Source organism: Pelobates fuscus, chromosome 4, assembly GCF_036172605.1.
Source record: "Pelobates fuscus isolate aPelFus1 chromosome 4, aPelFus1.pri, whole genome shotgun sequence".
Classification (NCBI taxonomy): Eukaryota; Metazoa; Chordata; class Amphibia; order Anura; family Pelobatidae; genus Pelobates; species Pelobates fuscus.
Window position 1 is genome coordinate 79,629,126 of NC_086320.1, and position 27,281 is coordinate 79,656,406.

Below are 27,281 nucleotides of genomic sequence, written 5' to 3' on the forward strand. Positions count from 1 at the left end.
GAACCTACAGCAGTCGTGTGTGATTATAAGTTCAGTTAGCAGAGCAGGAGATAAACACTTTTTTTTTTAGGAAGGCTATGATATTCTGTTTATAGTGTCCATTTAAATAAAAATAAAATTACAGTCCGAACAGTCAAAACAAACATAAACTTGAATTGGGCAATTAAAAAAAAAAAAAAAAAAAAGGGAAATGAAAAAACATTTGTATACATTTTATCCAATTAGAAAGTTATGCGCCTGGCATAGAAGCCAAGAGGAAATTAGATTTCATCAGACTAAACCAGCATACCCAAAGTTTTTATATTTTGCAATCTCATTACTGAACTATCTGCAGTCTGGAAATCAGTCTGGAAATCAGGGAACTGTGTGTAGTTATAGAGGCAGTGGCTCATAATGGAAATATTTTATAATCCACTTGCTTGTTTTCTGTACATGTGTAATCCAAGTTTACACTTACCGGTAATTTGATTTTATAAAATAAAAGCGTGGGATATGCCACTAAATGAGATTTTGAGAAGAAAATCTTGGAATATGTAAAATGTAAGTTATTTAAGGGTTACTCCAACCCTTATGAATATATTTTTTTTTAAATTGGGCATTATTCTTTATGTCTCCCCTTCTCGAACGCTTCATAAGTAAACCTCAAGTATGTTTTAACTACCTGAGATCCAGCGCTAATTACATTGAATATACAGTGTTTCAAGCTGTGTTTCAAAAAGCAGAAGTGGTCATGGTGGTTTTAATAACATTTAAAATATATCTTGCAGCTCACTTGGTGTGATGGGGAGATAGTGATGTCATCAACACTGATAGATACTGAAAAAGGTCTAGTGCAAAATATAAAATGTAAAGGGTGATGTAATATTTAGCAATCAATTTAAATATTATATAAAGTGCTAATAACACAAAAATGAGTGCTATTTTCTACCATGTGTAGCAACCAAAAATATCATTTGTGACATAAAACATAAAAAATGCAATAATTAGTGTGCAAAAAGTGTGCACTTCCATTTTCCAAATATACAGTAAAGGGCTAATGCTTACTCTATTACGAAAACTTTTTAAATACTACCAAACATTTTAAAAGTCGCCTGTGATTTAATCAAGCTTTCAGTGATCACCCTAAATAATAACATATTCAAACATAGTGCAGATTCAATTGTAACAACAGGAACGTAAAATATGACATAATAATCCCAGAAGAGTGCAGCCTACCTGGCACTGCAGGCTGTGGCAGTGGCAAAGCTTGGTGAAAATTATATTGCCAGCTGCAAAGGATATCAGTAACGTGATGCTTTAACCATGTGCACACGGTGTGCTGAGAGATAGTGGAGTAGCTGACGTTTCATATCAGCAGCAATATTTAATAGAATGTTAAAGTTATCATAGCAGGAGCACTACTGAGGACGAGCTCATGTAAGGTAGAGCTAAGAGAAGGTTAGGAAGATAGAAATATAGCTAAATTATTTTACAGAGATGTACTGTGTGGGGATCTCTGTAGTGCAACTCTATGTAATCAATTACAGTGATCCTAGCTGTGTAGAATAGTTAAAGGACCACTATAGGCACCCAGACCACTTCAGCTTAATGAAGTGGTCTGGGTGCCAGGTCCAGCTAGGTTTAACCCTTTTTTCTATAAACATAGCAGTTTCAGAGAAACTGCTATGTTTATAATAGGCTTAATCCAGCCTCTAGTGGCTGTCTCATTGACAGCCGCTAGAGGCGCTTCCGCACTTCTCAGTGTAATTTTCACAGTGAGAAGACGCCAGCGTCCATAGGAAAGCACTGATAATGCTTTCCTATGGACTGGCTGAATGAGCGCGCGGCTCTTGCCGCGCATGTGCATTCAACCGATGAGGAGGAGAGGAGGAGGAGAGTCCCCCGCCTGGCGCTGGAGAAAGAGGTAAATTTAACCCATTCCACCCCCTAGAGCCCGGCGGGAGGGGGGCCCTGAGGGTGGGGGCACCCTCAGGGCACTATAGTGCCAGGAAAACAAGTGTGTTTTCCTGGCACTATAGTGGTCCTTTAAAGGTATCTCCTTATTGTACTCCGCTCTGTGTAATCCATCACAATGATCATCGTCATTTGGCATAGTTATCGGTACTTTATTGTGCCCAGTTCTGTGTGCCATTTCTTTATATTTTACTCAGCTCTACCTGTTGTAAGGGTATCTCTGTAATCTACCCTGCTCTGTGTATTGTATAGGTATATTTGTATTGTGCCTGCTCTGTGTAGTATATCTCTGTTTTATCTTAGCTCTGTTTGTGGTATGGCTATCTCTGTATTGTAGTCAGCTCTATGTATTTTATAGATATCTTCATATTGTGCCCAGCTTGGTTTATTGTATGGTCATCTTTATATTACGCTTAGCTCTCTGTATTGTTTGGGTATCTATGTAGGATTAATAAGATAACCCTTTAGGGACACATGACAGAAATAATGTAGGGTAAGTAGGGAGTATCTATGTAGTATAAGTAGGGAGGATAACATTCTAGGGAAGAAGTCTGGTACCTCACCATATTAAACCCACTGCCAGTGTTTACTTAGCTAAAACTGAGAGGTTAGGGAATAACCCCCAGGATATTTATTAGGTGGATCAATGTAACATATTACAAGCCAAATATTTCTTGAAGAGTAAGCAAAAACAATTGCTCATATGTTAATCATATAATTGCTTTTTCTCCAAGGGAAGGGAAGAGATCGTCTCTGCAAAGTTGTGAAAATCTAGCTAATTAACTATTAGATGAATATGTGCATAGCTTTCATACAGATTCATCACTGGTAACACCAATAGCAAATACGCAGTATTACACATGTCACAATTTGATCATTAAATGTTAATAGTGTTTCTGAAAATGATACCTGTAAAGGTACACAAAGAACTCATTAGGCAATATCTTACACATGCCATGGTTACTACAAACCATTTTATTGAGGTCTAATTAAATAGGTTAAACAAAACAATCTAAATTACAGCGTGTCCTTCCTGTTTCAGCTAGTTTTATAGTGTGTAGTTTTATCATTAACCAAAACTGTCTGTTTATTCAACAAAAAGCTTAGAACTTGGTACCGATGGCTAAAAATATGTCATTCTGTGTACATGTGAAACAGTATAACATTATTGTATTTTCTGTGAACTTATAAAAACGTAATTCTTAAAATGAAATCCTATTTCTGCTATAAAAAGTGTAATATTTTACATCACGTTATTTATTAATATAGAATAAAAATAAAAAGATGCAGAGAAACTATGGATGGTTACACTTTTAGTGATTATTCACTAAAGTGAGAATTGTTGGGAATTAAAAAGTGAATTTGATATTTAAGGTCAAAATGCCGAACTGGAAAATCCCTCCAAATCAGCTATGTTTTCACTTTGGCCTTAAATGTGTCACATAAACCCATTACTGCCGTTTCAGCAGCCCTCCGCTAGTAATGTAATTCTCCAGCGCTGGAGGGGAAAGTGTCAGGAGGGACCGGTTAGGGAAAGACTTGAGCAGGATGAATGTGTGGGCTGTGCCGCTATTGGATGTCTGCTGCCAGCATGTTATGTGTGCTGGTGACAGATGCCAACTAAGCACAGAACTAACATTAGCTAACTTAGAACTCTTCCAGGCTAGCTAGTCATGCTCTAATGCCCCTGTGGTAGATGGAGTTACACCTCTGGCAGCTAAAAGCATTTTCATTTTACATGCTGTGTTTCATAGTGGCAAGCTCCACATTCAGATTTCAGGCACTGTGTGAAATCAGTGAAGTGGTCATGGTTCTTGGTATAAAATGATTTAAGTGGTTTATTGCTACAGTGTTGGACCCTGGAGGTGCACTTGTGATTTTTAATAAATCTTGAGTAGGTGAGTCTACTGGTCGTGCTGTATGTATTTGCTATTTCTATGCACCTGCTAATTCCCCTTTCTCTGTGAATATGTACACTTGAAACATTCACGTAACAGGTAAACAGGTGGAATAATGGTCTGTCCTGCCAAATCGTCTCGTACAGTAAAATGAATAGACAGCCTATTTCATTGTGTCTGTCTTTTTGAGTTGTGTGTACATGGCTATTGTATTTTCATCTTGCGTTCATGCATCATGATTCACATTGCCACTGTGTCCATGTGTAACTCACAAAGTATACAGTATCTAAGAGTACATTGCAAAATGAATAGTCCATTAGTAATCGTAGATCTCTCCATTTACATGCTGAGGACTGATTGTTGGAAGCACGTGCCTTGTTTCTTTGTCCTTATGTTGTGTGCTCAACTCTTTTTTATTTACAGGGAGCAAATATTGACAGTTTGGATAACGAGATGCGAACACCTCTTGTGTTAGCCACATCTTGTTCTGCCTGGAATACTGTAAATTTTCTTCTTGCAAAAGGTACAGTCTAACATCCATCATTATATTCCAGATTCAAAAAAACATCTAACTCAAATATACCTTTAGTAAAGCGCAACATCGTATTTCTGGAGTTTTCCTTTTGCAAAATGTCTCAAAATGAGAAGTTCTTATTATCAATTCGGACACATATTTAAATAATTCATGTGATCCCCTCTGATATCCTAAATGCACTTCTCAGTATTAACTACCGATGGGACTTTTTATACTTCTCATGGAAGCATCATTTTACAACTGAATCTCATAACATTTTACTAACATTAACATTTTTTTACTCTGTAATACCGGTGTTTTAACACCAAATTATATTTATATGAAATGGATTTTCTTTGTTGTCTTCTGTCCAAAAGGAAACTAATATTTTTTTTTACGCAATTATTTCAATTTGTATTTCAATGGCAAATAGTTATTTTGCCCTCAGTTTTGCTATTCAATTTTGATTTGCTATAATTTTGGTGAATAATACGGCATTTTTTAGAATTGTTGTGAAAACATTAATACATGTGAAAGCATTTGATTTATTTTAGATTCCAGCAAAAGTTTGTTTAACCCCTTAAGGACCAAACTTCTGGAATAAAAGGGAATCATGACATGTCACACATGTCATGTGTCCTTAAGGGGTTAAAGAAACTCTATAGTCCCAAAAATAATACTACTGTTTTCACCATCCTTTTTTATTATTATTATTATGCAGCAATCTGTCCGCCTCCTGCAAACTCACACTAACCCCTCTTCCTATTCTTGTCCAATCAATTTTTTTGTATGGAAAAGCATTGGGGACAAGAAGTAAAAATTATTCCAATCAAATGCTCTCTAGAAGAAGCATCAGAGGAGGTGGTGTTAGAGAACTGAGTCAGACTCAGTTCTTGCAGTGGAAGTACCTCTAGTGGCTGTCAGGAAGACAGATACTATAGGTGTGTTTAGCCCTGCAATTAAACCATTGTTGTATATAGTAAATGGCAGTATTATACTATGCAGGACTAAAACTACAGATTCATTATAGTGGTCCTTAAATGCAAGCTTATATAGATATATTTTATGACATAGGGAGCCATGGTTAGCTATTGTTTATTACAACAATGGAAATCACACATAAATTATATGCAACAAATTCACTTTGATAAATATGTGAGGAAGAGCCTGCAATAGAATACTTGTTTTAATCTGCTTATAATTATCTTGATTACATTTTAGTTCATTATGTAATAGCTATTGTTGAGCACTGTACTGCAGGCTATACCTACAGTTTTGTATTGGAAAATACTTCAGTTTTATTTTCATAAAAAGCCACATGTGAAATTAGTTTATTGTGCTTAGATAATACCATTAAAGACAATTAAAATTTAAGTAAATTGGTTCCAAAGGTTCAGTATGTATGTTGACTTTATTGTTATAAAATGATTTCCAAGAGTTTTATTAAATAATCTAACTCGGTCTCCACAACCTGACTGCCATTGTATACATGTATCTCCAATTAATCAAAAGACTATTACTTCAGTAGCTATCGAAGGTCATACTTTTTATCATTGCTGAGAGGTGGATAAACATCCTGAAGATTTCAATATATTCCAGTCTCATTGACTTCCTAGAACAAATACAATTCTTCTTAGAACAATGAAATGCCTTTTAAAAAATGAACGTTATCAATTTTCCAGTCGTTTCTTGTCGTTTTAACCTCACTGGCCTCCTAAAGCAAATAATATTGAAATGATTTGGTATCTTCATGAAAAATGTATAGTAAAAAACCCCCATATATTTACTAATACATTTTTTCATCTTCTACTGGTGACTATATAATGTTTTTTTGTATGACAGGCTCACTTTAAGTGTAAATATGAACGTTTGTTAAAGTACCCATGAAAATATCTGATAAATAGTTGAGCAATAATGTAACATCATAAGATTGTACTAGCTATGTCCATACACAAAACACATTTTTAAAAATGGTCGACATTTGCTTTTAGCTTTAAAATGGTACTTAAGCATAGTGAAATTAGGATTGTTAGATTTTTTTGTAGAAGAAATGATTAGAAATCCGGGGCATGAGTAATCCCAGAATACCTGCACGTTGATGCTCTTATTAGATATAGACCCTCCCCGCCTGTTCTGTAGGCAATCAAGGCTCAATTATAATTATAAGTATTTGTATTACATTGGCAATATATAATTTTTCATTATTGCATATATTATCTCAACATTCTGTATTTTATTACATTTTAGGTGCAGATGTAAAGCTAACTGATAATTATGGCAGGAATTTTCTGCATTTAACAGTTCTACAGTCGGGAGGCCTGAAAAATATTAATAGCGACTTTCTCCAGGTATGCTGTTTAATACTTTTCAAATTATTACGGGGATTATATGATTTGAGATATCTAGTACACAAACATCTGCAGTGCTCTGTACTCACACTTCCACTACTCTTGGGTGGCAACAATGGCCATAGTATTCATCAACCCAAATATATAGAACAAAGAAAGATATCATGGAAAAAGTGCAGAGATGAGCTACAAAATTGATACAAGGAATGGAGCATTTTAGTTATGAAGAAAGGTTAAAAACATTTAAATCTCTTTAGTTTGGAAAAACGGCGCCTGACAGGGGATATGATAACATTATACAAATATTTGGGGCCAGTACAAACCATTATCTGGAAATCTATTCATAAACAGGGCTATACATAGGACACAAGGTCACAAATTTAGGCTGGAAGAAAGGAGATTTCATCTAAGGCAAAGAAAAGGTTTTTTTACAGTAAGAGCAATAAGGATATGGAATTCTTTGCCTGAAGAGGTGGTTTTGTCAGAGTCACTACAGATGTTTAAACTGCAATTGGATAAATACTTGCAAAAACATAACATACAGGGATATAATTTCTAATTAGTGGGGTAATAGCTGCTTGATCCAAGGAGACATCTGATTGCTATTTTGGGGTCAAGAAGGAATTTTTTCCTAGTTTGTTGCAAAATTGGAAGCGCTTCAGACTGGGTTTTTTTGCCTTCTTTTGGATCAACCGCAAAAGCATATGTGAGGAAGGCTGAACTTGATGGACGCAAGTCTCTTTTCAGCTTTGTAACTATGTAACAAAAAAAAACAAAATAAAAACCTGCTCGTATTTTCCGAGTCCTTATGTACACTTAAGTAAAAGAGGTATTTAGTACAATGCTATAGCTTTCCAGGTGTTTGGATACCACATTTCACATGATGTCTTACCACCCCATAAAGGTTGGCTTAGCATTATGTGAATTGTAGTTCATGAACAGTCGCAAATCCTGATGTTAACCATCAGTTATAGAAACACTCCAAGCATCATAACCATGACAACACCCTCTAGTAGTGATTGTTCCTGGAGTGCTCTGGTGTCTTTCCAAGGTAAGCAGTAAAACAGTTTGGCTAATGGTTTGACACTGTGCCCTGGTGGAATCCAGACATCTCCTGCATGGTGTTTCCATGAGCTCTTCTAAGCTAAGACCTGCTCTGGAAGACCAGCTTATTGGCTGAGAGCATCAGCTGACCAACACAGCCAGCTTAGCTCAGTGCAGAGAGCATCCATTTTGCAGGATGACTGTTTACATTAGCAGGCCCAGGGCACTCCTGGCACCATAACCACTATGAAGTATCAATGACTGTAGCAGTAATTCATCCATAAAAAGTTAGGTTCCCTGGTGCTATGCACCTTGTCCATCTATCTTTGCCCACCCCTGAAAACTATAGTCTTGTTATAGATTGAGTATCTCTTCTTATTTAAATTAATTAAGAGTTTTACTTTTCATTTTCCCTCAGATGGAGCATATAAAGGCACTAGTAAGTGATGAAGACTCGGAGGGCTGTACTCCACTTCATTATGCATGCCGACAAGGAGTGCCAAACTCTGTCAACAATCTACTAGGACTTAACGTATCTCTTTACTCTAAAAGCAAAAATAAACAATCAGCTTTGCATTTTGCTGCAAGGTAGGTGTCTACATTGAATTAAAAATAAAACAAATACATTTTGAACACATATGGAACAATAAAGATTTACTTAAAGGGACATTATAAGCAACCAGACCACTTCATGTTATTGAAGTGGTCTAGATGCCGTGTCCCAGCCCCCTTAACCTTGAAATGTAAAATATTACATTGCATTAATGTAATTTATGTCTCCTGTTTTACATTGCATTAAATGCAACGTAAAACTAGAGACACTTCCTGCTGTTTAATGGATTTTAACTCTGTGAAATGACACTGGACGTCTTGATGCTTTGCATGAAGACGTCCAAATCCCTGTGGGAAAGCATTGTTTGAAGGCTAAATTAATGCGTGGCACTCGGCAATAGGTTCCCCCTAAGTGCTGATGCTGGAGGAGATGTAGAGAGAGCCAGCGTCGAGGGACCTTGGCCCTAGAAAGAGGGGAGTGTTTAAAGTTTTTTTTACTATTTGACTGCCGTGCGTGTATATATGTATATGATTTAATATGTATTTGATTAATCTGTAGTTTAAGAAAATGATACAATAACTGTCCAAAGTTGCCATCAAGATGCTACTGATCAATAATGAGTTCCTTGGCAAAGTGCTAGATTTGACACAAAGCAGCAAACACATTTGTTTCAATGTGTGTTGCTCCACTTTGTAATTATGCTTTACTAAAGATAATTACTAGAGCAAAATAATCTGTAGTTTAAGAAAAGGATACAAAAGCAATCACTTTGTAATTATGCTTTACTAGAGATGACTATGTATATTTTTAGTATGTCACCGTTGGGAGTCTTTACGAATTCAGCAAAGTCCCCACACGATGACAGTGCCGCTTTAAAATCTGTCTATATTTAGGTATTCAACCTAAAAGCTTGCATGGTATTCAGTAGGTATTCAATCTAAAAGCTTGCATGGTATTCAGTAGGTATTCAACCTAAAAGCTTGCATGGTATTCAGTAGGTATTCAACCTAAATGTTAGCACGGTATTGAGTAGATAATTTAAAAACTAGCAGGGATTCAACTCTGGATAACTAGTGACATCTCTGTACTGATGTGTAATTTGGCAAGTGTTCAAGCTCAAGTTTAAAGCTAACATGTTTTTTCTTGTCTTTAAATCATGTAGATAATGAAATATTTTCCAATACTTAGAGCTGTTATAGTTTGGTTCTTTATCATAAAACCTTGTAATACGTTCTGGGCTGCTTTAATATACATCATTGCCATGAGATGAACTCACATCATTGCTATGAGATGAGTATATAAATGCTTGCTCCATTATTATGTTTAAATATTATATCTTGAGAAAATGGGAATAAATGGTTTGGTATGTATTCTTCATTAGCATCCATAAACATATCTTCAGAATACATAAACAAAAATGTTTGTGAAATGTTGCAGGTCACTAACAAACAATTGCACATTTGGCAAGTTAATAGGGCTTGGAGTTTTTCAAAATATTAATTTAACTACCAAGTAGCTTTTTAGATCCAGAACATAGAGATAAAGTAAAATTAGTACGTAACCCTAATCATCCAATTGTAATGAGTTGGTATTGTTATCGATGCATATCGAATGATCGTGGCTATAATTGATTGTGAGATCAGAAGTGATTGTAGATTATGCTAACGTAGTGTACCTATAATCCTAATTTTAATAATGACAGGATGCAAATATTTTGAATAACTTTCTTTACTGTAAACTCCAGCAGCAAAGGCCAATCAAAGTTCAAATCAATCAGGAAAAAAAGAACATTGCATTATATAAAGCCTTGTAACCTTGATTCCTCCTCTTTTTTGGATGTGAGAGATAACAGTTTAACAACTAGGAACAAAAACTCATAAATCCGAAAAATAGAACCAAGTCAGATGACCCTTCCAATAGAGCGAAGCTGAGGCAGGAGGAACAGCCAAGTTGAACCAGATGCCAAAGGTTTTTACACTGAAAAGAACAGAAATAAGTGAAAGGCAAGAGTAATGTCAACAAAATCTTAAACATTTATCTGGCAACAGAATAGAATCGAGAGTTAACAAATTAATTAACAAATTTAAACCTATTTAGTTTAGAAAAACGTCGCCTGAGAGGGGATATGATAACATTATACAAATATATTCGGGGCCAATACAAACCATTGTGTGGAAATCTATTCACAAACCGGACTTTACATAGGACACGAGGCCATGCGTTTAGACTGGAAGAAAGAAGATTTCGTCTAAGGCAAAGGAAAGGTTTTTTTTACTGTAAGAACAATCAGGATGTGGAATTCTCTGCCTGAAGAAGTGGTTTTATCAGAGTCCATACAGATGTTCAAACAGCTACTAGATGCATACTTGCAAAGACAGAATATTTAAGGATATAATCTTTCAATGTAGGGTAATAACTGCTTGATTCAAGGATAAATCTGACTGCCATTCTGGGGTCAAGAAGGAATTTTTTGTCCTAGCTTGTTGCAAAATTGTGCTTCAAACTGGGTTTTTTTTTTTTTTTTTTTTTGCCTTTTGGATCAACAGCAAAAAACAGGTGTGAGGAAGGCTGAACTTGATGGACGCAAGTCTCTTTTCAGCTATCTAACTATGTAACTATGAGAGAGAGAGAGAGAGAGAGAGAGAGTAAGCGCTAAATAACAATAAGGCTGCAACCCTTAAAGGGAATCCCTCAAAAACCGTTCAAATACAACAGGAATAGAAACAAAGATAAAGGTTGCACCAAAATACACCAATAAAATACAATAAAATGTATAATAAAATTTAAATATAAAAGTCTTACCTGAACAGATCTTCTTTAGATCAGACAGTCTACAAAGTGCTTGATCAGGAACAATGTCCTCGCTGTCCTTCCCCAGGGGGATCCAGTATTATGAAAAGATAAAACAGATAGAAAACCAAATAGTGTGGTATGTCCAATATGGTACAACAAATAATAAAAGAAGATGGTAATTCACTCACGTGTATCAGAGCTAAAGCTAGCTCTAGTATGGAAAGCGTTCAGCGGTATGATCCCTGCTTATGGGATATGGTGCAGGCTTCTTTTTTCAGAGGTATGTTCGACACTCAAATAGCATAAAAAAGAGATGACCAATAGTGCTCACTGGATAAAACAGTAGTAAATAAAATAAATAAAAAGGTACTCACAAGAATGGAGCAGGCAAACTGCTCCTTGATGACAGCGTTGGTGGTATGATCCCCACCTCGGATTACTTGGAGTCCAGAATAGTAAAATGCCAGGTAAAAAAATTATAGAAAATATATATAAAGTGTATTAAAAGATGATTGACACAATAAAAGGTGACCAAAAATGTTTTAATGAATAAAATACACAGTATATAATATCCACAAATGCATTTCGCCAACAGGGCTTATTCAATATCAGTATATTTTATACTGTGGATAAAATACACAGGATAAAATATCCATAAACGCGTTTTGCCAACAGGGCTTCTTCAATATGGAATAGCTATAATAAAAGGTGACCAAAAAATATTTAATGAATAAAATACACAGTATAAAATATCCACAAACGCATTTTGCCAACAGGGCTTCTTCAATATGGAATAGCTATTCGATAAGTGAGTCCTCACCCACTGGTAAGCCTAGAATCAGAACCTGCTCAGCTGGAATAGCTGAACGTGTAACGTTAGTGGACTGATCTGAACGGCTCGAAATGTTTAGTAGAGATAGGAGGTGTAATATGATTGGAAGAGGTGCATTAAAGGGAACAGAGTCCTTCTCCACACACCAGCTAGTCGACTTGTTCCAGGCAGCAAGGTAACTCCTTCTAGTGTAGGGAGCTCATAAGTCCTATAATAGATTTTTAATGACTTGTGGTAAGCCGTCAACAAACCAATATCCCATAAACCGTCTAGGCCACAAGTTTCAGTCGGTCCTGTACTACTAGGGGGTGTGGTTCCACTCTGGGCTCAGAGAGAGGAGGGGAAACTTTGAATGAAGGAGAGGGTGGTTGTAGGACAAATCCAACAGATCTGGGAACCTTGCTTGGCTCGGCCACAATGGGGCAATCAGTAGCAGAGAAATCCCCTGAACACGCACTAGATGTAATACCCTTGTTATCATAGAGAAAGGAGGGAAAGGGGTGGCCATACTGGAAGAAAAGCGTCCACCGCTTCACATTGCAGGTTTGAAGCCAGCTGGAGAACCTCGGAAGTTGATGGTTGGTCCGTGACGTTAAAAGATCGATACGCAATTTGAATAGTGTCTTGAAGACATTGTTATGAAACTTCCAGTCGCTGCTATCCCGCCAGTGACGGAAGTACCTATCCGCCATTAGGTTGGATGTGCCTGGTAGGTATTCTGCCCACATGCTGGCATCCGACTCCATCACGAAATCCAGTGACGGAACAGATATGGCCTTCCCATTCCAGGTTTGCATGTGCAGGAACCACCATCGGAGCTCCATTCACACTTTGGGATCGAGAAGTGCCAGTTGGTTGAATGAGAAGCCTGCCTAAAGATATTGTGCTTTGAGTCAATGTGTGGCTCTGTAGTGTATAGGACCAGGGTAAATAACTAGTATTGAAGAGGATGGCAGGTCTACTACTCTGGCGAGTAGTCGGAGTGGGATGTGGTCCATCCGAATCTCCTTCCGAATGGCTGCAATCTTTGTGAGAGGCAGGCATAGGATTCAGGAGATTGAGTCCTACACGAATGCCAGAAATTCAAAGACCTGTGAGGTAGTTAGGGCTGACTTCTCTTGTTTCACTTTAAATCCCAGGGATTTGAGAAATTATATTACAAAGTTTGTCTGAGGAAGCTGAGTTGCAAAAGAGAAGTAAATCATCTAGTCACTGTATGTCCAGATATTGTAGACAAGCCATAATCGGCTTCAGGAGTGTCATGAAACACACAGGGCCGATCTGAGTCCAAAGAGAAGGAAGCGAATTGGCACAGGGGTCCCTTCCAGTGGAAGCGTAGGAATTTCTGGCATGGGGGGAAACCGACCCAGACAGCTCTGAATCCTTCAAGTCGAGTGTGTGAACCAATCGTCGTGAAGGAGTAGATCGCATGACAGATGAATACCTTCCCACTTGAAATGACCATACACCACCAACGCATGGAGTGGTTGCAAGTTTCTGACCAGGTGGAAGTCTCCTGTCTTCTTCTGATCCAGAAAGATGTTGTTGAATAAAAGCCTCCATTGTCCGGAGCATATTGGACAGTGCCTTTGTAGAACAGCATCTGAATTTCCTCACCGGTAAGGGCCTTGTAGTCCTTGGACACTCGTGGTGGTGGGTGTTGATAGCGTGGAGTTGAAGTGAACTCGATGACATAACTCTGCACCCTTTGTAAAATGCAGGCATCCGAGGAAATCTCTTCCCACTTCTGCAAAAAAAGTCACAGTCTGCCTTCAGTGGACATATTATAATGGTAACTTGGATAGTAACCCACCTAAAAGAAAGCATCAATGGCCTCTGCCACGGGAACCTCTTGGCTTGTCCGCTCCCCGGTAGAAGGATGTATTCAAGTACCCGTAAGTTGGGAAGAAGGTGGATGGTGGATAAGGCCTGGGGCTAGAGGCCCAGAATAGTTTGGTGGCTCGGTCTCTCTGTTAACCAGTCCTCCTAAAAACACCTATGGATGGTGTAGTGCGGGATACCTGTCCCTTGGAAGTTTGGGCTTTACTCAAGCTAGTGATGAGTGAAATGTGTTTCTTTAAATCATGAATAAACAAATCACCAAATAGGAGGCCATTGGCAAATGGTTCAAGTTCCTTGTTGGCCATATTCATTAATTTGGCGCTGATCCGTAGAAGTGCAGCACTGTGCGTCGTTAGTATTGCCAAGTAGTCAGATACTGTGCTGAGCCCATTCCTGCAGAGTGAGCGTAAACAGTTGGGATCTTTGCAAGATAGTCAAATCTGAAAAGTAGAAAATCTTTGCCAAAGGGCCCAGGAGGTAAAGCAATTTGTCCTGGGTGGCCTTCAACCTCTTGCGTAAAGGGATCATCATTAACTGATTCTTTGACATATTGAGATACCGGACCTGGCAAATATAGCCAGTCATCATCACCCCTGATGCTGATTCATCCACTCACTAATCACCCAGACATCCAAGGCAACAGTAGGGTAGCCACCTTCCCTTTCAAAGGGTAGAATTAGTGGAGGTGGTTCTGACACCACCAGGCATGTGGGGCGCCTAGCAGGCGCTTTTCCTTCCGACTTGTCAGGTGCTGGCATGAGGCCTTTACTGTGGCATTTAGGGAGGTCCGGGAAGTCTTTGGTGGACACTCCCAAGCCCATGGTGTCATCATCACCTGGAGGTGTCAGGCCTATGGTTTGAGTCAATACCTCAGGAGGAGGTTGAGTAAGGATCTTGGAGAGTGCTTTCTCCATAGAAGCTGCAGCTTTTATCATGGACTGGATGTCATGTGGTTGCATTGGTGAATCACTCATGTCTGGGTGATTGTCCTGTGGAAGAGAGGACATGTTAAGTGGCCCGTTGGTTGTATCCTGGCATGGAGGGGAGTCCCCTTATCCAGTACACTCAAGGATCACCCAGGTATGTAACAATATCACCAACCACTGTGACACCGACCACTGTGATCATGGCCCACTATGTGTCATGCACTGTATTGCACCCTAGCAATTGTAGGTTGTAGATCAGCCAAAGAGTAGATGTGGGGCTCACCCCAATAGTATTGTATGGGTACACCCCTGTGTGCAGCTGAAACAGGCAGTCTGCACCATCAGGCAATATGCATATAGTGTAAATATTTGACATGCCATATAATAATCCTCACTTTTATAACTTAGGCAAATAGCAGTAGTGTGTGATCCACATAATGTAATATGAAAGCACTTTGCAATCCTTGTTTGTATGGCAGATGAAAGGATGTAACAAGTCCCACTGTGTCAGTAGTGGTCCTGAGAGGCAGGCAGCCTGGTTCGTATGTAACAGGGCTGAGATCCTGTGGTAGGGAACTGACCGTGTGCAGGCCGTGTTCTGCCACACACAAACAAAAGGGAACTGACCGTGTGCAGGCCGTGTTCTGCCACACACAAACAAAAGGGCCGCCGGTTATCTCGCAAGGAGCAAGATCCAAGATGGCCACCGCATGCGAGGACCCGTCAGGAACAACTTCTGTGGACCCAAGTGTGCGTCTAGTGCCCCAGCAACCCAACTACCCCAGACCCGGCCTAAAACATGGAGGGAAAATTAGCAGGTAAAAAAACAGGACACAGTTCAGATCCCCAGATAAGTACAATGCAGGACAGGGATACATAAGGAGACAGACTAAGTCAATATAAAAAAGTGTAAAGCAGAAAGAGAGGCCAGGTAATTAGAGGGTAGGATAGAAGCCAGGACACATAGTACAAAAAGGAAATTTAAAACACAAGAACACAATGAAATAAATATAATCAATAGGGTACTCAGAGAGAGCAAATATTCTGGCCTGTTGTAGCCGGAGCAGCAAAGAAAGAGGAATCGAGGCTACAAGGCTTTATATAATGCTTTGTTCTTTTTTTCTGATTTATTTGAACATTGATTGACCTTTGCTGCTGGAGTTTACCGTAAAGAAAGTTATGCAAAATATGAAGCTTCCTGTCATGTGGTAAAATTGTCAATACTGAGTTTACTATTTCCACTGGAAGATTATTCCTGGTATTAAAATTTACTTATGGCAATCATATGCAGAATAATCATACCCTGGTACCAAATGCTGAAACTGACTAAATCTCCAAGATATGGGAACATGATGTTTATCTGTTATTTAGGATTCAAGAATTTATGCAACTCTATAAAATATTTTGAACACTGTTGGATTGATATTTTTATTACCTTGATTAAGAATTCTTTTAAATTTGTCCTTCACGTTATTGTAAATAAAGTTATGGCCGTATTAACACCTGCCAACGACTTCTGAGGTTTGTGTCAGACGCAAGGCTTCTCAACGACGCTGAAGAAAAGGGCATGACGCCACTTCATTTGGCAGCAGAAAGCGGACATGAAAAGATAGTTTTCATGCTTCTGAAAAGAGGTGCCCTGCTTTTAAGGTAAATGAAAAAACTTGAATGCTGGTAACAAATTTAGCACGAAATATATTTGTGTTTGTGCAATTCATATTATATCAAAAATTGATTTTATAGTGCACATTAAAACAACACTGTTACTAACATATTCTCTCTATAAATGAGCTTAAACTATTCCAACCGAGTCCTACTAAGCAGGGGAGTAGTGTAGGTCAGTCCTCACGTTCGTTAGTCTGGAATTAATTCAGTTTTTGCAAATTCAGTGACACATAACGAATACAAGAAAAGCTGCAAAGAGTCAACCTACATTTTGTATTTTGATAACTATACCCCAACTTTCTATTGTTTAGGAAAAAGATTGTGTGTCTAATGAACCCATGTGATAATTTTTTATTTAAAAACAAACTGAACAGATTTAAAAAATGATCAACTCATGGTATAAACAAGTTTTTAAAATGCTATGTTATGGACAATTACAGACAATTTCTGAAATAATAACCATTTTAACTGCATTGTCTGTAATGTCATACAATTTGGTATTAGGAAGGAAAATAGGATACTTTATTCTAACTGACTATATGAACAGCAGGCCTCAACTGCTAGTGTGTCAGAATGCAGCAATTACTGTTCTATATAGGACTGGAGGCTGAGAGCAGGGTCATGTTTTGTAAAATGGTGAATAATCAATGTTAGTTGATGATAATGCTACTTTGTTTGAATTATTAAGTGACTACCGTGGATGGACAGCCCTACATTATGCAGCAGCTGGTGGTTATACCAGAACTATGAAAACTATTTTGGAAACCTCCATTGGACTTATCGATAAAGCAGACAAGGAAAAGGTATACTCTTACGTAATGCCCTTTAGATTGATATTTGAGATTAGTGTGAGCTTTGGCTATAAACTTGATATGTTTATGACTTGCTATGTTAATGACCAAGCAGCTAGAAAAACTAAATCTCCACTTCAGATCCGTGCACCTGCTTTTTAACAAAAATATTGCATATTGTCACTCAGATGAGAAACTATTTATAAAAAAAAGTTACTTTCCCAGAAAAACCTGTTTCAGTAAATCAATATTTTTATTAATAAATAAGTCAGCAAACAATTGAAGAGACACCATAGTAACCAAAACAGCTTAATGAAGCAACTTTGTTGCATAGGTCATGCCCCCGCAGTCCCATTGCTCAATTATATGCCATTTAGGAGTTAAAACACTTTGTTATACAGCCCTTTCTAAACACTTCCTTAAAAGGAAATTAGATTTTAGATTCCTTTACTGCACAGTCTGTTTAATCTATAATGTCGTATCTCCTTCTCTGTGAATAGCTTTCTTGACCCTGCACGAGCCTCCTGTGTGTGATTATAGTTACATTTACAGAGTAGGAGATAAAAACTTCTAAAACAAGTTAACAGATTGAAAATGAAACTTTATTTTTCATGTATGTTGTGTCAGTCACAGCTACGGCAGGCGTGGCTAACCACACCTGCCCTAGTTGTGACTGACAGCCTACATAAACTGAACAAACGTAATTTAATGCCTCAATGGCAGATAACTGGGCAGTAAGACTGCAGGGGCACATGATCTATACACCCAAACTGCTTCATTAAGCTAAAGTTGTTTTGAAGGCTTCAGTATTCCTTTAAAAGATGTTAGTCTTGACACCATGTCTTTGGAATGTGGTGGATAACTTTCTTGGAATGTTGTAGAGGATAGTGAATAAACAAATGTACTTTACTTTGCCGTGCATTCAATTTTTTTTTTCTTATAGAACACAGCTCTCCATCTAGCTGCACGGGAGGGTCATGCTAAAGCTGTAGGACTTCTCCTGGAACGTGGAGCATCTGTCACATTGAACATGAATGGTGCTTCGTTCATTCATGATGCAATACGCCATGGAAGAAAGGATGTTGTTTTTGTTTCAATCCAGAGTGAGAGGTAAGAGATATGATTATGCTGTAACTTGTATAGAGAAAAGTACAGACTCTTTCACTATATCACTCTGTGATATTATAATTTCACCAATATTGTATATAACACCAAGTGTCTTCAGTGAATAAAAAATATAAGTTAGGAAACTTCCCTCTAAGTTGTAGATTTAAACCCGAAGATCTCCTCAAATCTCCCACAAATACATGAATACAAATATGGGTCAATCCAACTATAGGGAAATAAAAAAATAACATAGTGCAACTCCGTATGATATCTTTATAATAGTGATATGTGCCAAATGGATAACTCACACTTTGACTGTTAAAACAGGGCGTATCAAAAATCCATGTAGCTCTCAGGCAGTTTTCTAATTCCAATGTATGGTCTTCCAGATCTCAATTACATGGAAAAGTAAAATAAAATGCATCCAGAATGAAAAGTAGAAAGATGTGCGCAAAGTATAAAAAGCATGTATTACTTACACATAGGTAAGGATCAATCAGCATAAAAATAAATTGAAACTGTCCACAATCTGTCCAACGCGTTTCTTCCCACTCCAGGGACTTCCTCAGGGACTTTGCAGCAGTGTGACAGGTACAACAATGAATAAATTTAGTTTCATTTAAAACCTTGTTATCTCCTGTACTGTTCATAGCTTGCTAGACCTTGCTGTAATTAAAGTTCAATTTACAGAGCAAGAGATATAAATATCTAAAGTAAGTTAATATCTGATTGAAAATAATTTTTCATTTTTCCATGCAGGCTGTGTGAGTCACAGATAGCTGAGGTGTTGGTAGGACAGCTTAACCCCTTAAGGACCAAACTTCTGGAATAAAAGGGAATCATGACATGTCACACATGTCATGTGTCCTTAAGGGGTTAAACAGAAACAAAATTATTTAATTCCTAAATGGCAGAGAATTGAGCACTGAGACTTCAGGGGTATGATCTATACACAAAAACTGCTTCATTAAACTGAAGTTGTTTCGGTAACTTTAAGAACAGTAAATCTGTTGCAAAGGTATTCTAGCATTATAAAAATAGAGATAACTACGATATTTTCAGCAATATAGTTGACTTTTGTAAATAGAAATATGGACACGCTAACAAATATATAAATAAATGCATACATTATCTTTGATGTTATTCATTTAGAGCAATGCAATTGGAAGTAATGTAATTGATCTGACTCACTTACAACAAAATACAGAATGGAACTATTTTAAATTGTTGTGTCCTGTATCGCAAAACACACACCAGCTTTTGATGGAATGCATTCTAACAACAGGTAGAGGGGCAACGCTATGCATTTCTAGGTTTGTTTCTCCAATTTAAATTAAGTTTGTAAGTTAGGTTTTTGTAAATGAAGCAAGAAGGAGGAAGGATCGCCAGGATCCATGCTCTTTAATTCCTTACAGAAGTTGGAAGGTAGGAGATAAAAATCCAAGTGGGTGTCCTTTGGCATATAATTACTGTATCACGGTAAGCCAGATATGGGTTACTTTAGCACCTACTTTGCTAATGAATTCTAAATTGTATAAATGTCTGTGAGAAATGTTGCTTACAAATATGTAGCTTAGCAGACGAATGGACTTGCAGGTTCTTCAGTACACTTGCCTTAGTGTGCTCCCCACTCCTTGAAGTACAGTAACATAGTGCTGCTTAAAGCAATAGATGCCCAATCACCGACACTAATTAGAACTAATTCTTACTAATCTAATTTGTCTGACGTCCAGTTCCTTTGGTACAGATAGAGTGCAAAATAAATCTTCCCCTCTCCACCCTTCACATATAAATATGTGTGGACATAATGGTTCACCCTAAACCACTTTAAAGGCAATTTCTTGAGTGTAATGCCTTTAATTATATTTAAGGTAATTTTGTGGTATATAATATTGGTACAAAATAATACTGAGGCAGTTTTTTTTTTGTTGTTGTTTTTTTTACAGTGTGACAAAACAAATGTAGCAATATTTACCAAATAACGAATGCTTATTCTGTATGCAGGTGGGAAGAAATTCTGGGCACATTTTCGAATGAGTCTGGCTATGAATGTCCTATTCTTGAAATGGTGACCTATCTTCCAGAAAGCTTTAAAGTTAGTAACCTTTTATCCTGTTTTAATTAAAATGTGATTATCTTAACCTAAACAGGTTAGTTACTTTAATGTATAGCAAACACACCATTGTGCAAATTACAAGCAACGTGACAACATTTTGTTTTAACCCCTTCAGGACGGAGTCAATAGTGCACGTTCTGATCAAAACAAAACGTAAACAAAAACTGGAATTTGCGCTATATGTCTGTTCACCCGTAGTTCCCCTCTTTCATATTATATGCACCCACACTTATTATATATCATTTTGTTCAGGAGAAACAGGGCTTTAATCTATCATTAACTATTCATATATGGAACATAATTCATTATGAATAAAATTTAAAAAAAATGTGAGAAAATAAGATTTTTTTTTAAATTTGCATTTCCGTCTGACATTTTAACTGTGAATGTCATAATACTGTTAGGTTTTACTGCAAAAAAAATGCACATATTTGTAATCAGCGATGTCTCACGAGTACAACAGTACCACCCATTAACAGGTTTTATGTTGTTTTGGAAAGTTACAGGGTCAAATATAGAACGTTCCATTTTCAAATTGAAATTTGCCAGATTGGTAATGTTACCTTTGAGACGGTGTGGTAGCCCAGGAATGAGAATTACCCCCATAATGGCATACCATTTGAAAAAGTAGACAAGCCAAGGTATTGAAAGTGGGGTATGTTTAGTCTTTTTTAGTAGCCACTTAGTCACAAACACTGGCCAAAGTTAGCGTTCATATTTGTTTTTGTGTGAAAAAAGCAAAAAATATTTGGCCAGTGTTTGTGACTAAGTGGCTACTAAGAAAGACTGGACATACCCCACTTGCAATACCTCGGGTTGTCTACTTTTGCAAATGGTATGCCATCATGGGGGTAATTCTCATTCCTGGGCTACCATACACTCTCAAAGGCAACATAACCAATCTGGCAAATTTCAATGTGAAAAAAATGAAATGCAAGCCTTATATGTGACTCTCTAACTTTCCAAAACACCATAAAACCTGTACATGGGGGTACTGTTATTCTCTGGAGACTTCACTAAACACAAATATTAGTGTTTTAAAACAGTAAAACATATTACAACAATAATATAGACCATAAAAGTGCCGTTCGCTTGTAAAAAATGCAAAAAACGTCACTTTTACTTAAAATATCATCGTTGTAATACAATTTACCAGTTTGAAACACGAATATTTGAGTTCAGTGAAGTCTCCCGAGTAAAACAGTACCCCCTATGTACAGGTTTTATGGTGTCTTGGAGAGTTACAGGGTCAAATATAGTGCTTGCGAATTAAATTCGCTGCACTTTCTCCCTGTGTTGCCAGGCATGTCAATCAAATTTTAATTAATCAAATCACATAATTACGTTAAAAGATTATTTAAATATACATGTAGAATTTTAATATATATGCATTTATAGGTATTGAAATTCTACGTGTATACTAATGTAATCTTTTATGTAATTATATGTATTTATCTATATATATATTTGCGGTTATTTGTATTTTATATATATATAGATATATATAGAATGTCATTCTAAGTGTATTTTGTTACCGATATATATATATTAATAACAAAATACAGTTAGAATGAAATTACATATGCATATATAATTTATATTAAATTTTGTTTCAATATTTTATTTATTTATTTTATTATTTTATTTATTTATTATTTTAATTATACGTATTTATATATAATATATATATGTACATCTATTATATATATAATATATATACATATTATATATATGTAACGTCATTCTAAGTGTATTTTAATATTAATATATATACTTATATTAATATTAAAATACACTTTGTATGACGTTACATATATATAATATGTATATATATTATATATATATAATATATATACATATTATATATATGTAAAAATATATTTAATTTATTTTTACACTTGTATTTTATTTATTTTTTATACTTCCCACCAGCAGGGGGACTGTCTGATATTTCAAACAGTCCCCCTGCTGGCAGATCCACAGCCAGCTATAGGGGGCCATGTGATCGCTCTTTGAGAGCGATCACATGGCCCCCGGGGGCCTGATTTGCCGTGGGAGGGCTGCCTGGGCTGTGAGGCAGTCCTCCCGAAGCGGATCGCGGCGGAGGTAAGTACATCTTACCTCCTGGGGCTGCAAGCCGTTACGGCGTGCTATGCCGTCATAACGGCTTTAAAGCCCACTTAACCCGTGACGGCATAGCACGCCGTAACGGCGTTAAGGGGTTAAATGAATTAATTTTTTGCTCCTATAGTTGAAATTCCCTTTCAGTTGCTGTGTTAATTTTCCCACAATCCACAGAATGTCAAACTGCAGATATCATGGAATTGATGTAGATTAATTTAGAAACAAACAAATATGTTTAAATGTCTATCTGTTCCTGTCCAAATCTGAGATGAATAAATTGCGTATACGCAGAAGTAAATTCAGACTGACACACGGAGTGCAGGTTAAAATAACTTCGAGGAAATTTATTGGCATCTGGGCCGAAAACGGATATGCAAACCCTTTTAAAAGCAAAATGACATCATCATTGAATATCAGATAATAACAAATAAACATCATTAATTGGATTAATTGTTAAGTGGCTGTGTCAATGTCAACCCATCAATATGATTAATTGGCTCAAAACTAAGTGGTTAGCTAGGTGTCCTCCCACCGAGAGGTGGTATTGTTCTGGACACGGGTGTGGACGGAGCACGAGGCTTACTCGGTGGAAAGGGGGGCTTGGGCGTCATTTGCGTAGTTAGTGATGTCAGTCTCGTGGTCAGGTGCAAGGTTCTTTTATGAATAGAACATTTCATTAGGCCAGCGTTCTCATGGCCTTCATATTATACTATGTTGCAAATTACAGGAGATTCAGCAATTCCGGGGTTAGTCATATCTTTATAGAAAATACAATCTCTATTCATTATACTAAATGCTGTTAAGAAATTCTGTCATGTAATGTGGACAAAATGGAGGGTCTGTCATAATGTGAGGTTATGTGAGATTAAGATGGAGTTAGTACAATAATTCAATACAGGTTCAAATAAAGATTTTTTAATAATTCTACATCAGACATCAGTAATGGTAGTGCAAGGAAACCAGATAATAAATATAAATGAAGGCAAGGTGTTGTGACCATGACTTAAATATGAATAATAATGGGGGGCGGGGTCAAGCCGCTGAACTGATCAGTCGCAGGTTCCCTGAGCTCCTGACTCCTGAAGCCTAAAACGGAGAAAATAAACGCTATTCAAGCGGCAAGCAAACTGCAGACAGGGGAAAGGCACTCTGGAGAAAGGGCTGCCTGACCCCACGACTGACAAGGTGAAGCTCGGGTCGATCCAGCGACCTCCCGCGGATCGCGGCCTAGCTGAGCGGAGGACGGGGCGGACGGCCGCTGCCCTGCCCCACTGCCACGGGCTGCTGCGGGCACAGACATCCCCCACCCCCCCCCCCCCTTGGACCGGCGGGGGTTATCCCGGTCCCCACTGGCTGCCTCACCTATCCTCAACTCCAGCGAGTGGCGATGACGGCGCGGGCCGGGACCGCCATGCGCTCCCACAAAATGGCGGACAGACACGCAGGACTGCACTTGCCTGAACCACCAAACATCTCAACCCCACATGTCAGCCTAGAACAAAGGCTCGACGAGCTCTTCCTCCGCTTCTGGGCAAAGCTTGAAGACCGAACTGAACACACACGTACGCAAAGCCGGGGGAGCCAACAAGGGGGTAAGGGGCAGCTGCCACAGGTACGCCCTCCGGGCACTCAAAACCCACAACCCAAGACCACCAGCAGACAGGGCCCACCCGGGCTGAGGGCCAACAAGGGGAAACACCCCTCGCTCTGGCCACCACAGAAAACTCCCCGTCAAGAGGCGTAAGCACACCGGGGGCCTCTGGCGCACCCTACACGGGAAAGACCTGGATTCAAACAAGAGCCCCAGAGTCTGTGGCCATTTCAAGCGGGCCCCTCACATGGCCTGGGGCGGGAGGGCCGCCCCGAAGCACGCCGACCCAGCCCCCCCTCAGGTATACACGCACCTGTTCCCGATTACTGGGGTAGGGTGAACACCCTCTACCCAAGTTCAGGACTGATACACCGCTGCCAGTCATAAGCAATACCCACCACCACGAACATACTCGCTTCCTGCCCGTTCCTCTGACCGTCGGACAGCACCTTGCAGTCAGTGGGAAAACAGGGACGCTTGATACTGAAGATCCAGCATGCAGGACTTTGTGCTTACCCATGGAGGAGTCGTCCGTCATAAGCCATACAGGTCTCAAAGACTGTGATTGCAGCTCCAGTGGGAATTTAACCCTGTTCGTATACTGTTTAAGCATGATTGATACTCTTACGTAAAGCTATTTGACTAAGCTATGTTACACATACTTTATAAAGCATTTTCCGCATAAGCTTTAACATAACCATTTAATCTAAAAGGTGCACAATAGTAATAACAACTTGCAGCAGCATTTACTGTCTTGCTAATATAATGTTAAAATGAATGCTAATCCAGGCTGTGTTAGCACTGTAAGCCAGATTAGCAACGTCGCAATCCCTAAAGTTAATCAAATGTAACTTCATACTGTATTGTTCGACTTAACCTTAAAACGCACCTTTACTGATAAGCGGAACTAGTGAAACCACCAGACACACGACAATGACATTTAAATATAAAACTGTGCAGAATCTTCTAATGCCTAACTACTGTAACACTATGTCTGCATAACTGCTTACTCCAGCTGTTGTGGCATTGTAAGCCTGATGTGTTATCACCTTGCACAAATAAAATAAAGCATTAAAAAAAAAAAAAAAAAAATATGAATAATAATAATATTTTAATTAATATATAATAATTAAGCAATAAGTAACAACACTAATATTTGTTATAGTTCGTGGTATTATGTTCGAATATGTGGTTAGAAAATACACAAAACATTGTAATATTAAATGTACATGTAATATAATGATAATAAGTAAAAGATGCTATGAAAATGTCAATTTACTAAAATAATTATAACAATACAAAACTACAACCTATTACTTACAAAAGGCAACAGTTGCTAAATGTTACAATGGAATCACATGGGGCTAAACAGTCAGCTACTACAGTCTTATTCAGTCAAGGGGAGAGCAAAAAAGAGACTGAATCCCTCCTACATCTGGTTTTATTCAGTGTATTCCTAAGTAGACAGGCCTGTAATGTCACTACCAGAAGCACATGGCTTAAGGATTCCTACACACTGCATCTAGTGGTGCTTTATTTTATGACATAAATCATTATAATAATACCATTACTCAAGGGGTATAATCATTCAGATAGAAAGGTTATCTGTAAATGTAACTTGGAAGACAATGAAACATGACAGTCTTGTTTTAAGTATTGTAAAACACTCCTCTATAATTAAATAAATGTTTGAATTATTATTCTTTTTTAGCAGATTTTTACTGTTTTGAAGGCTTTTATCATTAAAAGTGTAATCATTATTATTTATTAATTACTATTATTATTTTTACTTTTGTTTTCAAGAATCTTCTGGACAGATGCATGTTTGAGGCGAATACCGACAAGAAAAGCTACAATTTTTGTGTGAGTTGCCTAAAAAATAAAATGAATGCATTCCAATTAAAAAACCCTACCCAAACATTGCATTTGTCCATAATGCTTCCAAAGGCAGCTGAAGACACACATATGCACAGTCACATGCAAACATGCACACAGACTGTAATGTAATTCTTAGAGTTGTGTAATCATCCAACTGTTTTTTTTTTTTATAAATTTTAAAACAACAATACAAATAAATGATTGTCATCTAAGAATCCTGTAATAGTTTAGCTGGAACTACCAGAATAAATATATAGGACACGTGAAATCATTCTTCGTACCCAAAATGTTTAGCGTGCTGTGGATGTTTTTCTTTGACAGGCATCTTCATAGAATTTCAAAAGCAAAATGCATAAAAATACTTTGGGCTGGAGTTTAGGTTCAACACTCATAGACAGCTTCACTTAAAGGCATGACCACTTACGGTATGCTTTTTGAAGTGGTCATGGTGGTAGGAGCCGGGACGTGCAGTGTTTTTCTTCAAAACACTGCACATCCAGGAATTATTTGCATTTGTGTGCTGAGGGCTATTTGCTCCACAAGCACATGTGACATTACCAGCCTAAAACACTTTTTTTCCGGGCTGTATAATGTCAATTCTGTGCATAAGATACATCTGTCGTTAGAGAAGAAGCTCTTGCCCCCCTCCCCCCCTCCCCCCTTCCTTTAAAGCCCCCCTGGCGCTGGATTAAGATAAGTGAACATTATTTTAAAATAATTTTTTAGCATTTTACTCAGGGGGTATTGATAGAACAATGTCAAATAGGGCATTATTCCATCATAAATTAAAAAGGGCTGGAGAAAACCTTTAACTCGGTAAAGCCTGGCCAATGTGTTTGCATCTCTTTATTGCACGTATAGACATAATTTAAAGTTATTTATTTATTTTTTTAAATAATTTACAAATATGATATTTTTGTATTATATTTCATACACCAGGAGTTTATGAGTTTCTCTTCACCACAAATAATTTGTTGTTTAAACATATATTTGTAACTTTTGTTAGAAAAGGAACCTTTGCTCAACTTACCTATTATTTATTTTGCATGGTGGTATGTCTGTCCTTGTTCAGGCAAAGATAAAATTTACATTTTATTTACAGGTTATAAAAACTGAGGTATTGTGGTATTGGAAATTACTGTTGTATCATATGTGATGCACACAATTTCAACACAGTTTTATTACATATTTTAGTAGGAACTTTTAAAAAATTATAACTTTTCCTAATTCAGTGAAATATTGAAATATTACTAACAAAAAATGTTATTCTTACTGCAAGTTTTTCAAACTTGGCAAGCACTTTTCC

At 37.6% G+C, this 27,281-nt stretch overlaps 1 protein-coding gene across 4 annotated transcripts in view; it reads left to right on the forward strand.

Annotated features, from left to right (window-relative positions):
* Window positions 1-27,281, forward strand: part of TRPA1 (transient receptor potential cation channel subfamily A member 1) — a 94,286-nt gene that overhangs the window by 36,213 nt on the left and 30,792 nt on the right. For all 4 annotated transcript variants that reach the window (XM_063451330.1, XM_063451331.1, XM_063451329.1 and 1 more), the window contains 8 exons: window positions 4,275-4,374; window positions 6,613-6,713; window positions 8,176-8,345; window positions 16,189-16,353; window positions 17,057-17,171; window positions 18,103-18,269; window positions 20,271-20,361; window positions 25,901-25,960. In XM_063451330.1, coding sequence (XP_063307400.1) covers window positions 4,275-4,374; window positions 6,613-6,713; window positions 8,176-8,345; window positions 16,189-16,353; window positions 17,057-17,171; window positions 18,103-18,269; window positions 20,271-20,361; window positions 25,901-25,960 — 969 coding nt within the window. The remainder of the gene's footprint in view (window positions 1-4,274; window positions 4,375-6,612; window positions 6,714-8,175; window positions 8,346-16,188; window positions 16,354-17,056; window positions 17,172-18,102; window positions 18,270-20,270; window positions 20,362-25,900; window positions 25,961-27,281) is intronic.